The sequence below is a fragment of the Eucalyptus grandis genome, chromosome 2, assembly GCF_016545825.1.
Source record: "Eucalyptus grandis isolate ANBG69807.140 chromosome 2, ASM1654582v1, whole genome shotgun sequence".
Taxonomy (NCBI): domain Eukaryota; kingdom Viridiplantae; phylum Streptophyta; class Magnoliopsida; order Myrtales; family Myrtaceae; genus Eucalyptus; species Eucalyptus grandis.
This window is the reverse complement of record NC_052613.1, coordinates 31,041,966-31,059,388: the sequence shown is the minus strand read 5'-3', so window position 1 is coordinate 31,059,388 and position 17,423 is coordinate 31,041,966. Positions and strand designations below refer to the sequence as shown.

The 17,423-nt window shown below is 36.7% G+C and overlaps 1 protein-coding gene across 3 annotated transcripts; it reads right to left on the bottom strand.

Annotated features, from left to right (window-relative positions):
- Window positions 1-2,591: 2,591 nt before the first annotated feature.
- LOC104435136 (cytochrome P450 CYP749A22) lies at window positions 2,592-17,416 on the bottom strand. Of its 3 annotated transcripts, none has more exons than XM_039305983.1 (6): window positions 17,010-17,416; window positions 9,666-9,896; window positions 4,303-4,526; window positions 3,800-4,032; window positions 3,288-3,666; window positions 2,592-3,194 (listed from the first exon to the last, which is right to left on the bottom strand). In XM_039305983.1, exons 2-6 carry the CDS (start codon window positions 9,838-9,840, stop codon window positions 2,736-2,738), a joined length of 1,470 nt encoding a protein of 489 aa, XP_039161917.1. In that variant the 5' UTR covers window positions 9,841-9,896; window positions 17,010-17,416; the 3' UTR covers window positions 2,592-2,735. The 3 variants fall into 3 exon arrangements, with proteins under 3 accessions (XP_039161917.1, XP_039161916.1, XP_039161915.1); XM_039305982.1 differs by lacking the exon at window positions 17,010-17,416 and adding an exon at window positions 10,598-15,761; XM_039305981.1 differs by lacking the exon at window positions 17,010-17,416 and having other exon boundaries at window positions 9,666-15,765.
- Window positions 17,417-17,423: the final 7 nt, after the last annotated feature.

The window sequence follows — 17,423 nt, the reverse complement described above, 5'->3', positions numbered from 1 at the left end:
TCACCTTGGCTCGACATTCGAGCCAACTCTCAATCACTTTGCTAAAAATCCAAATTTCACTGTTACCCTCCCATAACCCTTCATGGGCTCAATTGCCAAAAACATCTTTTTAGTCCAAGCCGCACTTGAATTTCACCACATTGTGGATTTCATCATAACACCAACTCTAATTGCACCTTCAACTATTCCTTGTGGATTTTTAGACGCAATTTCCTTTACAACATATAAACCAAGCCATCATTGTGTCCATATTTGCTGGGAAATTAAACATGCACCCTGTTAAACTCAACAACTACAACACCTATTAGCTCTACAAGATTTACCTCGCTAAAAGCTCAATCTATGTTGATTAGCGCTCTAGTATCCACTACTCAAGAATTTCTAGTTGAAATTCTGCCTTGAACTAAATATCATATAGATTCATAAAAACATTGCCACACTCACTCCTACCTAGAAGTATTGAAAATTTATCAAATGTAACTTATTTGTAGACAACATGTGAATTTAACTCCAATATCACAATTGATAGTTCCGCTCACCTTGTGCATACCTAGAAATGCACTTTCTTATCCTCCAATCAAGCTTATCCATACTAATTCAAACATAACATGGGCAATCAAATTTCTAAGACTAGAATGATTGGCATTATTATCAAGCCACACTTTCTTGGGAATTCGACATTCAATCACCATTAATGGAGTTCTACTCACTATGTAACTCATCGTACTAAGTGCATTTGACAATAATCTTTTGCCAATTGAGCTCTAAATATTTTCACATTTTGCCAATTAATTCTATCAAGACAATTTTGGCCGAAAATTATTGATGTTAATGTTGGCCGTCCTGCGTGGTAGGCTCGGTGCTGACATAGAAAATTTTTAATAAGTTTTAATATTTTTCAAATTTATTTATTTATATTTTCCTTTTTCCTTTTTCCCCCTTTTTCTCATCTTTTCTTTGTTTATTTACAACTCTAGCTATTGACCCTTGCCCAGTGATTGATGAGGGCCGGGTTGCTAATCAATGGGTGAGGGTCGCCGGCCATAATAGTAAAAAAAAAGAAAAGGAAAAGGAAAAAGAAAATTAAAAGTAAAAAATAAATAAATTCGAAAAATATATTAGAATATTATTAAAAAATTGTCAATGTCGTCTTGACCGTCTACTACATGAGAAGACCAGTGTCCACGTCAATAATTTTCAATCAAAATTGTCCAATTGGTAAAATAAGAAAAGATTTAGGACTTATTGACAAAATTAAAAAGTTTAGAACTGAATTGACAAAAATACAATATATTTAAAGTTTTTTTGGACATTTGCCCAATATCTTTCACCATTCTCGTTACCACCCTATCCCTCTCTCATCTACTCGGTTTCCTTTTTATGGTCAGTTTTATTTTCTCTTTCTTTGTAGTTGACATTTTTTTATTTTTTTATTTTACAATCGATGTTGGGCAAATTACAATGAACTTTGGAAGATTAAGATGTTTACCTTTTTCTTTCCAAATTTGCCCGATTGGTTTATCTTCACAATCCCGATTGGTTTATCTTCACAATGGGTACCTATGAGAGCACGTGACTTAAATATCGAGGAGAATTTGATCAGCGTTGAAAGCAAAGGTTATTACTCAAAATAAATTCAAGAATATATTATAAGCATCGCAAAGATGAAAACGCAAGAAGCACTACGAGCCAAAAACTTAGGAGTAGGCGTCATAATGTAATAATTGTCCCCCCATTTTGCCATTGCCATCGAAACAGTCGACGACTCTCCCCCATCTACATTTGCGGTGCCCCCCATTCTTTCCGCCGTAGGGACGGCGGCGACACCACGAAAAGATCTCCGCACCGAAGCCTCAACCCTTCTTGTTCTCCGACCACCGCGGCCCTCCTATAACCAGCCCGTTGTCTACGATGGCCTCTTCTCCTAAACCCCTAAAACACCCGAACCACCTTCCACCTCTACAACTAAGACCCCGACCACCACCCCTACAGCCCCCTCCAATCTCCAAGCTTCCCTCTCCCCTCACCGCCTCTCGCTGATCGCCCAGTTCATCATCTACACTTTCCTCCTGAACCGAAGCAGTTGAGGGCCACCTTGTCGTCAATGTTCTCGGCAAGCTCCATCGCGTGAGCCCTAGGCTCATCGCCAAGGTGCTCGAGGTGGAAAACAAACCCGCAGTCGCCTCCAAGTTCATTGGTTGGGCAGGTCAGCAAAAGGGCGACAGGCGTAATTATGCTGCTTACAACCTACTCGCTTATTGCTTGAACAGGAACAATAAGTTCAGGGCAACTGAGGAGTTGTCCGAGTCGATGGACTTTTAGGGAAAGCCGTCCAGCAAGAAGCAATTCGAGATCTCGAGTAGGCTGCACGATGAGGAAACGAAGAAGTATGGGATGAAGCCACTCGCATTTTTCTTATACCAAGATCATTGATGGGCTGCTAAGGACAAGTCAATTGGATCTGCCATTGACCGTTTACTGTAGGGGACGGGTAAGTTGAGGATAGCGTCACTTACATGATCTTGATAGAAAGTGGCTAGAAACCTCTCTTCTCATGCTGATCATTATTACTGCTCACAAACGAAGGAAAATGAAACCAACGGTAGGATACATGAAGCATAAAACTGCATTGAAAGAAGTGCTCACTGATGGAGTGCGAAACAAGGGAAACGAAGGAAGCTACTTAACAATTTTACAAGCACTTTAACCGTGCATTATTGAACGTTTATCCTTTTTCAATCTAATTGAGCACGCACATGTTCACACTGGAGGGGATGAAGAATCACTTTGACTCCATGTTGAGGGTGAATGGTGAGGATATGGGCAGGCAAGTGGATGTAGCCGGGGGAGAGAGTGAAGCTATAGCGCTGTAGAATCATCGCGATGGCGATCTTCGCCTCGTTCGTCGCAAAATTAATGCCCACGCAAGTGCGCGGTCCCAAGCCAAAAGGGAGGAACGCAGCGGCATTGTTGTTTGTAGCTTTGGCGATCCCTTCCGAGAACCTCTCCGGCTTGAAAAGATGCACATCGTTGCCCCAAATTCGACGGTCATGGTGAATGGCCAGGGTCGGTATGTCGAGGACGATGTCCGCAGGAAGAACGAGATTTCCCAACGTGACTTGCTTTTTGACTTTTCTAAGGAGGCTGATGACGGGAGGGTACAGTCGAAGCGATTCGTTAATGATCATCCCTACCTGGAAGCAAAAAAAAAAAAAAAAACCAACCACATTTACAAGTACATGAGGCATATAGACTATGTTGGTAAAAAGAGAACTACATTTACATACCGTTTTGAGTTTCATTATTCCGTCATGGTTGGGATCTTCATTGCCAAATACATCGGTCACCTCTTTTCTTGCTTCCTGTTGCCAATCTTTGTGAATTGCAAGGAGGAAGAGTGTCCAAGTGAGGACAGAATTCGTTGTTTCTTGTCCTGCGAAATAGAACGTCTTGCACTCGTCCATGACATCATCAATCGTGATTCTCTTGCTCTCGTCCGGATCATGATATGCCTTCAGAAGAGACCCTAAAAGGTCATTCCCATAGTCGTTCATTTCTCCCGTATTCACCTTCTCTTCTCTCTTTCTGATTATCTCTAACACCACATCACGTATTGCCTTCTCTAGTCTCTCGGAATCAATTTCATCGCTTGTTTTCCATATGTTTCTACACAAAGAAATACATGAATCAACCTTTAAACCAAGCCAAAATTGGCACTACTGTTCGCAAGAAAAAAAGATTTATTGAAATAAAAAGACCCTAATGTTCACCAGATTTTTTTTTTTTTTTTTTTAAGTACCTGACTCCGGGAAGTCTTAATTTGAAAATATTTCGCGATGCTATAGTAGTCAACTCGCCCAACATTTGGAACATATTTCTCCCTTCAATGTAGCTGCTTCCAAATGCTGTCCTGGAAATCACATCCGACGTGATCGCCGTAAACTCTTCGAACAACTCAACCTCTCTGGCTTCTAGATTCTGCCATCTCTTGAGCAGCATGTGAACACTATCCACCATTGCTGGAATCATGCACTGCATATTCACAATTTATGGTATAATCAGCAACAGTTCTCATGCATGTTCGAAGCCCTTGGATGGCCCTGAAACATACATGCTCAATTATCATTATGCATATATAACAAGACAGTATATGGTTAAAATCATGTAATAACACGAGTTAACAAGTTTTTCTGTTATGTCTATCATTTGGCATATTACAAGATCACGATATATTTAACAAAAATTGATAGAAACCCGAGTTGTGTCGGACAATTGACTTCTAAGTAGCAAGTAGTAAACTACCTTCAAGCTTTCTCCATGGAAGGCGAGATGTGCCAATCTACGTTGCCTTGCCCATTTTTCGCCTTTAGTACTAAAAAGCCCGTCGCCTAAAAGCTTCTTGATGTCTCCTGGGAAGTCTGGCTTTACATATGTTTTATCTCTGTTGTTAAGTACCTCTTTGACTAGCTCAGTGTCTGAGATTAATAGTAGAGCTGCAGGACCATACCAATACAGAAAAATTCCTCCTACACATCATCAAGAAAAGGAAAAGAATAAATTCCACTAACAAATGAAGGCATGGTGTTAGCAAGAGCTTGAATATAGAACAATTTATATAATATTAAATTATACTAGATGAACCTTGAACCTACCTGACTATGACCAATTAAGTGTATGTTAATTCTAGCTAATTATAAGTGGAAAAAAAATATACTTAAAAAGAAAACTATTTGCGTTTGATATTGAGAAGATATCCATTTGCTATACTATAATCAAAAGGTTCAACCAAAAGTTAAAATAAAAAATTATTCTCAACACTAAACCCTAAATTAACACATATTTCATTCCGCTTGTGAATGTGAGGCTCAACGATGGGGAAAATTTCATGAGAAACATTCATTATGGGCTTGATCATCTTCATCGTGACATCCTTCTTCAACTTGGGTATCTCCTTGGTGCAACTATGGAAAAAATTGTAGGGAGGTCCTTCCTTAATTGGTTTCCACCATAACTTGTGAAGTAAGGATTGAGGAAAGGAGCAAGATCAATATGCTCAGCAAGAAACCCAGAAAATCCATGGCTAATTCACAAAGTCCTTCACATGCAAGATTCTATGCTTTCTTTTGGTGGCTTGTCAAATCCATGGCTAATTCTCAAGGTCCTAAATCTATTGCATTTGTGCCATTTCAACTCCAAACCTTTTAATCTAGCTAATTTAGTCCTAAAGCTTTTGGTGATTTGTTAATGCAGTCCAACCAGCAAATTTTGGCCAAAAATTGTTAATGTGGACATATCTTATGTGACATGTGCCAACCACAGGCGATAGTTGACCTCACTTAAGCAAGGGTTTGCCTCGCTTGAGCAAGGGTCGGCCTCGCTAGGCATTGCTTCAATGAAGGCCAATGCTGGTGAGGCTAGTCCTCACCCAAGCCAAGGCGGTGAGGTCGGCCTCGCCAAATTTGGAGAGGGCACCCCACCATTGAAGCTTGCCCTTGCCTCTGGTGGGCAAGGGTGACCTTCACCTAGGCCAGGGTGGTCTTGTTGGACCTTGCCTTCCTTTAGGCAAGGCTAGCCATCGCCAATGGCTGGTTGTCGATGACCAGCCACTAGCGAAAAGAAAAGGGAAAAACAAAGAAAGATAAAAAGTTAGAAAAATTATTAAAAAATTGTCAACATTAGTAATAACAGTATTGTGTACGATGACTAGCGTCGACGTCGGCAACTTCCACATGAAATTGGTCGCATAGATTATATTAGAACTAAATTGGCTAAATTAAAATGTTTAAAATTGAATTGATGTCTTAATAACATGTTTAAGACTTTCTTGGTAATTTCCCACCGTTTCTTTAGAATGTTCCTCCACTTGATTCAAAGTGTTACCACTTTTGGAGACAACCAGCACTTGCAATAAGGTTTTAGTTTCTATATAAACTATTTACATATTAAATAGTCTAATTAGTTGGCAATGATATCATAAACTTTTTCATAATACTAGAGTAGGAATTCCTGAGGTCAAATATTTCCAGTCCCCTTAATTTCCTCCCTTATTATCTATTGGTCTCATAAATTTTTATAAATTTTTTTGTCGATTTTTATAGATGTGTTTGTTCTGTATATATGTACGAGTGTACCAAGAATGGGATTGTATTAATTGAAAAAAATAAATAAAACATGCAACGTTCAAGATAGATCTTTTGCACAATTTAATTATAATCATTTCCATTGTCAACCCTACAGCTATATATATTTCGAATAGTCCCCTCCATTTATTAGTAAAAGATCCAGCACACATCGTTGACTTGCTAAAGCCCCAGCATTTTCTCCGCGGAAATTGCATTTTTGCACGATGATTTCGCAAATTCACGCAGGCAGTGTCGGTGCTTATTGATTGGACAGGAGTAAAATATTATTTATTTTCATGAATATTTCTAACAGTATGTTTTTTAGGCAAAAATTTTCTGATAAAAGAAAATACTTTCTGTAGAAATCTTTTTCAAGAAAAATACTTTCTTATTTTTCAAATTAGGGAATTCATTTTCTAACTTTGAATATGCATATATTATTTAATGTTAAGACTCGATAATATAATAAAGTTATCGTCATTTTCATGATTTATGATTACTTGTCTTGGGTCCACTAAAACAACATCGTTACGTCCGCCTGAGGATTGAAGATATCGAAAAAGTTCGCTCTCAAGTTATAAAAGAAGGCGAAAACTTGAAAACTGAAGCCACACCGAACACGCGTCACGGAAGCGTCACTTTGACTTTTAGCTTTTCAATTTGTCGATTACTAGTTTTGTTTTGAAGGCTCAAAGTGTGATTTTTTTTTAATGGGATTTTAAGCCCAAAAAGGTCCAACTTTTTGCGAAATTTAAACACTCATGAATAAATTGTTAAACAATTTTACCGAGAGAAATCATCCAATCAATTCCAAACCTTTTGCATATATGTTAATTCCATCATAAATTTTCTAATTTTATTAATTCAGTCATAAATATTTACACGAAATTTCAATATAGTTCTACCATCCAATTTTTGTAAGAAATCACCAAAGTGGCGGTAGGACAGTTAGCAATAACTAAATTGCCACATTAGCAATTTCTAGCGAAAGTAGGCCAAAAGAATTATGTAAAAATTTTATGCATAGATTTAGGACTAAATTGACAAAAGTGAAAAGTTTAAAAAATGAATTAACATTTATGTAATAGATTTAGAATTAATTGATCAATTTTCTTCAATTAGCCCTACGCATGTGAAATAAAAGGGTGCTGAAACGGCAAATGATATAACATATACAGCAGCTTTTATATATGTAGTGCATTTGGGGTAGCATTAGCTTTAGTTTTTTACTTTAATTGAAACTTTTTAACTTTTGGAATATGATTTTTTATTTCTGAGTTGATTGTGCTTATTATAGATAGTTTTATATCGAAGTGGGGTATCTCAACAAGTAAGTATTTTCATTCGATTCTTCTTATTTACAAGAATTAGTTAAAAGAAGCAAAAATCTAGGTAATCTGATGTTTGGCTTCTAGCTTCTGCTAACTCTAACCGGTAGAATAAAGCCTAATAAACTTAGATTGCTAATGGAGCTTCAGTTTCATTAATACCTCGAAGAGGGATCAAACAATGAATTGACTCCGTTTCTGGTAAACTAGGCACATCTAAAGATCATACGGATATTCTCTTTTCAATAACCCAACAGTGCGATTGTAGAGGCCTAATTATTTGGAAAATCCATAAGCATCCTATAGGTTCCATGAATCGGGATCCATGCCTTTGGCCTATACAGTAATTCTTACCCCGTGGGTTTGCATGTTTAGCGGATCATATATCAACTGCCTTTTTACACACTATATGTTTTTAACTTTCTTATTATGGGACACTCTTGAAGTTAGGTTACCTTTTTATCTTTTAACTAAGATAGTAACTAGAGGTGTCAATGGTTCTGGTTTCCATGATACCCAAACCAAATGGAACCATTTGGAGTCATACTTATTTTGATCCGAACTGTAGATTGGCCCGATCCGAACTGAAAATGCAGTTTGGGTCGAGTTTTCGGGTTTTCCTCTTCTTTTTTACCAGCTATTTCAAGCATATGCCTTGATTGAGCATCAAGTTGTTCTAAACCTAGTCTACCACATTTGATTTCACTTCCAAATCAGTCGGACAAAGAAATTTAGCAACAAGCTAAACTAGCAAAACCTGCCCAGGAAGTTTTTTTTTTTTTTTTGGTGAAAGGTAATTATATTGAGCTTTAACCAATATTTACAACAAAGTGGCACCAAAACATACACTCATATGCACAAAGGCATAATGAGTGGAAGGGTGCTGAAAGAAGAAAATGGAAGCCAACAAGGCACAAAAACACGGCAAAGACCGTATTTTTGAAACACCGTGAAGTTTAGTTTCTTGAAACACCAAAACTTTAATTGTGGAACACATTTGGTCAGATTAACTATTATGTGCTTGTAAAGATATACAAACATAATCTCAAGCACGATAACATAAAGGAATGATGAATGACCAAGATCTCCCATCTTTTCATCTACAAATATTGGATTGAATCTTTAAATATCATCTATTGATGAATTATAGTGCTTTTTTAGGATTCTCCGGATAGTAGACAAGAAGGGACGAAGAAGGAAGAGGAGGGAAAAAAAATTCGGAACCCAAACCAAATTGTCAAACTATCCTAATTTCTTTACTTTCTCAAATCGAAAGGATCAAAATTTTGGAGTTAGATTGGATCGGTTCAGTTCGGGTATTTTTGACGCCCCTAAGTAACTGTATTATTCTCTATATTGGCCTAGTTACTTTATATGGGGTTTTGTCAATCAAAATGATTGTATGAAAGAAAAATAAGAGCAGTTTTGTTCTCAAGCTTTTTCGGTTATATTCCATCCAATGAGCATGGAAACTTAAAAAGTGCACTTATGAAATTTGACATACAAGAATCCCACCAACTTTTTCTAGTAAATAGTGAAAGATGTATGTATCTATGTATGTGTGCGCATGTATATATATATATATATATATATATATATATATATATATATATATGAAGGGGCATGGAGGAGGTCATACTTCACGTAAATATGCTATCCATAAAACACGTCTGTGTTAGCCTTACTTAGGAGGGACTGACTTTTAGCCTCCAAGCACTATGGAACTACTCCATAAATCTTCACCTAGTGAAATTTTGTGGGACTACTATCAACTGTTCTAAAAATTCAAACTATTAGATGAATGTATAATTTATTATTTAAATATTATAACACTCTCCTCATGGTTAGTCTGGTCTTTTTTTTTTTTTTTTTTTTTGCCTATTATTTAGCGTGGAAATTTAATTAAGGAGGCAAATGAGATCTAAAAAGATTCGAATTTAGGACCTCCTGCTCTAATATCATGTGAGATTTGGTAAGACCATGACCAATTGTTTTAAAAACTCAAGCTGTTAGATGAAGATGTAATTTATTATTTACTAACACACCATTTAGAGAAGTTTTCTGATTTACGGGATGAACAAAGTGGCTAGTAGAGAGCATACTCACAGCCAAATCATCATATCAAGCTAACAAAACATGCTTATGAAACTTAGGGACGGAGGAAGTTCATTGAAATAAATCATCCTAAAAGAGGCAACGAGAGAGATTTAGTTACCAAACATTTGACTCCACTTGTAAATGTGAGGCTCCACGATGGGCAAAATATCATGAGAAACATCCACCGTGTGCTTGTTCATCTGCCTCGCCACTTCCTCTCTCAACTTGAATATTTCTCTGGTAGAGCCATGGGCGAATCCGTAGGGAGGGCCTCTCACTCCTTGTGAAGCCATCGCACGTTGCACCCGAATCGGGTTCCACCAGAATTTCTGCAGGACCTTTTCGAGAGCTGAAAACAGAATGATGCTCAACAAGAAAACCCCACCATTTACCAAAAGATTCATGGCCTCGATCCTCAAAATACAATGGAATAGAAAGGAAATGAAAACGACTTCTTCTCTTTTTGAGTGGGTATGAAAATGAGATCAAGTTAAACATGGAGTTCAATTTATAGGCACTTCATGGTAGAATATACTGGAATCTTTTGAAAGCAAACGAAAAAAAAAAAAAAAAAAAACCCTAGTTGTCTTATTTAACTGCAAGCAACCTTGTCATTTCTTTACTTGATTGCCCACTGGATACAACTAATGTACCCAATATTTTCTTATAGGAGTACCAGTTTGACTTTTGGCTTTTGAATTTGTTGATTTTGAGTGTCGTTTTGAATGCTAAAAGTGTGAATTTTTTTTTCCTTTCGCATTTTAAGCCCAAAAAGGTCCAATTTTTGCAAAATTTAGCTAGCCATGATCAAAATGTTGAACAATTTACTTGAAGAAATTGTTCAATCAGATTTATAATGTGATGCCCCAAGCATGCCACCTTAATTAATGCCATCTTAATAGCCGTTAGTTTTTCTTTAGCACAGAAGCATGTATAAGGTGAATTATGCAGACATGTACGCTCAGGGGCATAACAGGTTGAAGTTAGTTTCCATTCATTGGCTTAATTATTTAGTTACATGGGCGGCACACAAACAAAACAACCTCTAACCTTAATCTTGGCGTAACGAAAAGATATCTCCACCCCCACCCACATCAGCGACATCATTCATCGCCCACCATGCAACTAAAACTCAAAAAGTGGCTGTTATGAAAATCATTGCCTTGGAAACCAACTCGCCTAACCCAATACTGTCATGCGTCATTCCCATCCATCGCTATCCCACTCCTCATCCGGGTCTCTATACTCAGATGGCCCACTACTGCTACTGTCATCCTCAGAGTCGTTGTTGTCACTGTCACTCCAAAAACCAGAGAGGTCCCTTCAGTTTGTTGCCCTCCCATACAAACCATGCAATAAAACGTTATGGTATCAATTGACTACGGCCTACATCTACCCAGAAAGTAGACATCTGCGAACATACACATGTTCGGACTACTGAAACGTGACGTCCTTTGATATACTTTCAAAATAACATGGCTGTCCCTATCAAGTTAAAGGAGATACCTTCGTCGTTTTTAATTATCTGAAAAATTTGTAATACAACATGAGTAAACTAAAACTTAGCAAAAGATAAGACATATTCATAAATCAATCAATATAATGCACTTTTGATTTCCAAGATGCGCCTACAGTGCTCCTATAATGGAATTAGCAATTAATCAATACTTATAATGCACTCACAGGTACGTGTAGCACATGAAATGCAATAGCACTCGGCACATGTTTCATTTCATGCATAACACACCATTTGGTCCACCCCCATCTCACAATTTCAATTGGTGGCAAGTCGGCATCACATGGGTCACTTCCAATACACCATGCACACAGCCAAACTTCTAGGGAACCCTGTTACCCCTAGGGTTCCCACTACTGGGCATTTAGAGAACACATAGTATCCTAGGAAACCCTCCTAACATCCATTCTAGGCCATCATTAGGGAACTAGTGGGAAACCCTGTTATCCCCTAGACATTTAGGTACTAGGGAACCCTATTAACCCTCAACTAACCCAATCATAACGCCATGGTTTGCCATCCGTAGCCTCATACTCATCCATCATCACACACGGCATACATATGATGTGGCATTGCATTCCAACAATTTCGTGCATAGGCTATAACATGCAACTATTGCAACACTTAATACCTTATGCTCACTCAATAGCCAGAATTTACAGATTCTATCACTACACTTAATAAATTGAAAACATCATCAAATGGGATTATATCACAGTGAATCATAGCTTGTTGGAAAGCTCAAGTGTGCTGGTTGACTCTACAGAAGTCATCATTTCAAGATTCCCTCGTTTTCCTCTCATGAAAGCCTCATTTTGAAAATCGGTCAAAAAGGGCAGTTTTGTCCGATTGTGGAAATCACTTTGATTTAAAATAGTAAATGACCTTCAACAATTCTAATTTTTGGAAATGTTACACAAAGACCTTGACAAAGATTTCTCATGAAGATCACTAGGTCAAAATCGACATGCAACTATGCCTTTCGTTTGCTAGGACTTGGAGCAAAATAGAGCCTCAAAACAGAATAGTTAAACCTTCGGAAATTTGTTTCAGAGAAACCACCTTAAAAAATTATCAAATTTGGATATGTTGTAGAAAAAACAATTTCAAACAACTTTTTGAGAAAGCTCATCAAGATTCTAACTAGAGAAATCCATAGAAAATCAAGAATCAGTGAGGGTCACCATCTCGACGGTACTGGACAATAGGAATTTGAAAAGAAATATGACCATTTGACCCTCCAAATTAACTCCAAAAAATCTAAAATTTAACCATTTAAAACTTTAGAATATTTTAAACAATTTTGAAAAGGAAATTTCTTGAGATCTAGTCTAAAAAAGTTGCAGCAAAATTAGCAAAACAGAAGGGTACAATATGCACACTATTTTTTGGGCTTGAACCAAGTACATGAATTCCATCCTTTTGTCGCCTCATCGACATCCACTCACCAAAACGTCACACGACAAGCTAAAACAGCCATGTAACACTTCATCTCAGCTTCATCTCACAATCACAAACCATGGAAATCACATGCAAGGCATAAACTTAGTATAAGACTTACCGTCTAGACCATCTAAGGAAAGATCATCAACATACAAGCTCAAAATTCACTACTAATCAACATGCATCTCATAAAAATGACTCAAGCCTCCCTTATAAGCCTCGACCAAAGTCGTTCATCGAAAGATCACTAGCTTGGTTACTCTATCTCAAAGAAGACACCAAAATCGAACAAACGACATATCAAACACCATAACAACCCCCCATTACCTAAGCAAGCAAAACCAAGAGAAAGAGAGATCAAGAGGCTTAAGAGTTAGTCCCATTTGCTTGCCTTGATATTAAACTTCACTTGTGGTGAGAATTTGAGCAAGAAATGGCAAGAAAGGAGAAGGAAATGGAGAAGAGAGGGTTCGGTGATGGAGCAGCCAAGGGGAAAGAAGGGAAATGAAAAGAACTTCTTGGGCCAAAATGAAGAAAATGAGGGGGAGGGGGAGAGAGAGAGAGAGAGAGAGAGAATGGCGCCGGTAAAGGGGTTTTAAGAGGGAAAGGGTGTTCACTTGGCTTGTTAAACACATTTCATGCATGTAAATCCATTGGTTTGGGTACTATTCACCCATGATTACATGCATTAAATCATCCAAGGGCAAAAATGAAATTTTAGGACTAAGGTTAGGTAATAGGTGGCCGGCCATAGGGTGATTAGGCTTAGTATCCACTTATCTTATCCTAATTTTATAATCCATTATATAATATAAAGCATACTTTAGAGTATAATGGCCACATTAATGAAATTGACCATAAAATTCTAATTTAACGCAAGAATATCGTCTAAACTATATTCTGCAATTGTCCAACGAATTTTCCTATATTCTTGGACTCAAATAGATCGAATAAATCTTTCAAAGGCATCTCGAGATATTGACGTTTCCACCTTGATTATTGCTAACCTTAGTCCTTCCTTGAATTCTCACTAATTAAGCGAATGGAAATTCAGGATGTCACACATAAACTTATTGTATAAATGTCAATTTAGCCCTAAACTTTTCAATTTTGTCAATTCAATCATAAACATTTATGTGTAATTCTTATATGGTCATTCCATTCAATTTTGCTAGAAATCGCTAACATATGGTATGCTATGTAGGACAGCCAGCAATAACTAAATTGCCATATTAGCGATTTTCGAACACATAGGCCGGAAGGACTACATTGGAACTTCAAGTAAACGTTTACGACTAAATTAGCAAATTTGAAAAATTTAAGATTAAATTGGCATCCACGCAATATGTTTAGATTTAATTGAGTAATTTTTTCCAATTTGACCGTAAGCACGTGGAATAAAAGGATGCTGAAACGGCAAATGATATAACATATGCAGCAACTTTTATATAAGTAGTGCATTTAGGGTAGCATTAGCTTTAGTCTTTCACTTTAATTGAAACATTTTAACTTTTGGAATATGAGTTTTTATTTCCGAATTTATTGTACTCATAATAGATAGTCTTATATCGAAGTAGGGCACCTTAACAAGTACGTATTATCATTCAATTCTTAAGAATTAATTTTTTTTGTCAAAAAAAAATTGTATTCATGGCTCAAAAGGATACGTGAGAAGTATGTAGATTTTTGTGGTAAAACAAATTGAAGTAGAGCAAAGGCCAAAACACTACAAAACAAAGCCAAATTCAAAAAACAATGAGGATCAACAAAGTATTGGCGGGGTTTAGCACCCTTTGTCAAGCAAAATAATTGGTGGCCAATTACCAAATCTCGTATCATCGTCAGTGATGAGTATTTGCCGAAAATTCCTTTTTAAATAACTACAGTGTTGTTAGTTGACGATATGCACCTAGGTTCAGCTTCCTCTGTACTATCACTGTATGCAAATAACCAAAATAGGTTGAATAAACACAGATCTAACCTTTGGAAAAGCAAATTTTCATAGTTTAGTGAAACGTTGGAGTTCTTGTGAATTAAAACTAGAGGCAGATGACCTATACACGGACAAAACACGAGGGTATCATATCTCTGAAAACATTACTAAACTCCCAAATTTAAATCGAGAGAGAAGAACTCTTAGGTCTAGAACTAGATTCGTGGAATTCAAATTCTCAGATTTAAAACTAGATTGGAAAAGCACAACTCCCAAATTTAGATTGGGAGAGTAGCAAAAAAAAAAACTCCTAAAAATAAAAATAGATGGAGGGGTGGGTTTGAGATACTCTCACCCTCCCTTCCATGGTTGAAAATCGAAGAAGACAATAAAAAGAGGGGGAGGAAAAGACTTTTTGGCTTCGTGGGGAGGAGAAGAAGTATTCTTAAGAATTAATTAAAAGAAGCAAAAATCTAGGTAATTTGATGTTTGGCTTCTGGCTTCTGCTAACTCTAACTGGTATACTAAAACCTTATTTAACTTAACTGGCGAATTTAGCTTAAGTCTCATTAATACCTCAAAGAGAGATCAAACAATGAATTAACTACGTTGCTAGTAAACTATGCTTAATGGAGATCGTATTGATATTCTCTTTTCAATAACTCAAGAGTATGATTATAGAGGCCTAATTATTTGGAAAATGCAGGAAGTGCCCTACGAGTTTTTATGAACCGGGATTCATGCCTTGGGTCTGTACAGGGAGTTCTGACCCACTGCAATTAATAGGCAGTTTAGTGGATCTTATATCAACTCCGTTTTTGCATGCATGATATGTTTTTAACTTTGTTATTAAGGGACACTCTTGAAGTTAGGTTACTTTTTTTTTTCTGAAATAATATAGAAATTAGGGGTGTCAACGATTTGATTCAATTTGGGTTTCCACAATACCAGTAAAATTCATGAATACTTGAGGTAAATATGCTATCCTATAAAAACACAGCTATGTCAGCCTTACAGTGGACGGAGTGCCTTTTAGCCTCCAAGTACCATGCGTCACGACCTTCTCAAAGCAGGTGGAATCACCTATAGATTCGGTTAATGGATTGTTAAGTTTAGACTTAACTTGAGATCTCCAAGACTTAGACTTAACTTGGGTTCTCCAAAGCATATACCAATTGGCAATTTAGGATTTAAGACATTAACATGTAAATGATTTTCAATTAAGAGTCGCCATTAATTTATTTTTTAGTGGGTTGATTGGAAACCCAAGCAAAGTAACAAAAAACTTACTTTACTCCTACAAATAAGAGATTATGGATACGGGAACTTGATTACGCTATATTTTTTAACACCTTTTTGGTATCTTTTCTCTTTCATTAAAAAAAAAAAATTGTAGGCAATTTGCATTTATTTTAATTTACTCCTAACACATGCGGTGATCATGCAAGTGCGCAACCATTGTTTAACACTCAAAAAAGCAAAGCAATTAATAAATTGCAAACACATGAAGGAAATGCTTACCTCAAAACAAGGAAAGCATCTGGAATATTAGTAAGATATTCACATCAACAACGATTTCTAATTAACAAGCAATTCACTCAATATTTTTAAGGTTTTCACTTATTTAATGAAAATTATGCTTTATGCAATGCACACTACTGATCTAACATGACATGAGACATAATTTATTTAAATGTCCTAATCCTAACAACAATTAAACATAGTATTCTAGTAGGACAGGTGAATTTTTAACTAAATGACCTAATTCTGATAACGGAAAAAAATCATTATGGAACTATTCTAATATGATGATGTACAAAACATGTCTACTCTAAAGTGACACTCAATTTTTAATTAAATGACATAACATGTAATCTCTAATGACGAGCAAAATTAATATACAACTATTCTAGCAGGGCACACAATTTCATGAACCTAAATTATAATTAATAGATTACACGCAAGCAATGACATGGCAGTGACGATACAAGCATGAAACATGACTTATTTTGTATTTTTCTTTATTCAATTCTAAATTAATTAAATCCCCTAATTTAAACATTCAATCTATCCCAAAAATAATGTACTTCAATTGTATCCGATCCTTTTTCTTTTGGATTTTTTTAAGAAACAACAGCAATTCAAATCAAACAAAGATAGAAAGAAATCAAATCCACACGGCATCAAATCACACGAGATATTATTGATATTAATCTAAGTTCGGAAATAAATTAACGAATTGTATCTCAAGTATGAGATCAAATTGACCAATTTTTTGTGCAATCATGAATTGTATCTCGGGCATGAGATTGGATTGGAGATTTTCTGTGCAATTGCGAATTGTACATCGGGCATTACATCAAATTGATAATTATAGTACGTTAAAAAATTAGGGAATAATCCCTAATTTTAAAGTCTACTCAGGGTTTTATGGATATCAATAATATGTTCAGAAATTCAACCAATATTAGAATATTTCAAATAAGGCAACAAAACATATGAAAATTGAATACTTACCTTTACCAAAAAAAAAAAAAACATATGAAAATTGAATTAACCAAAATTCTTACCTAGCTCTCGATGCCGCTCGAATGTGTTTCCAAATTGTGACTGACGACGAATCGCAGGAATCACGAACCCACAAGCGGAGGAGGCTCATGGCGGTGCCCGTCGGTGATCAGCAACGTGTTTGGGGCAAAGGATGGCTTAAACGTCGGGACTGGACTTCTCCATTAGAGCAATGATAACTCTCGACCTCCTTGTTTGGATAAAACAAAAGCACCGGATTTGCTTCCTTTGTCCTCCACCGATTCTTTCTATTTGGTCTCCGCTAGCTCTTTCATTTTGACTTTTTCAATCTTCCCTTCAACGGAATTACACCGAGAATCTCCAGTTCACCGGTGGACTGGGCCTCGGAGGAACAAGAGGTTGACCACGGTTGGAGACGTCCGTGGATTGGTGGCAACAACTCGTCGAGGACCTGC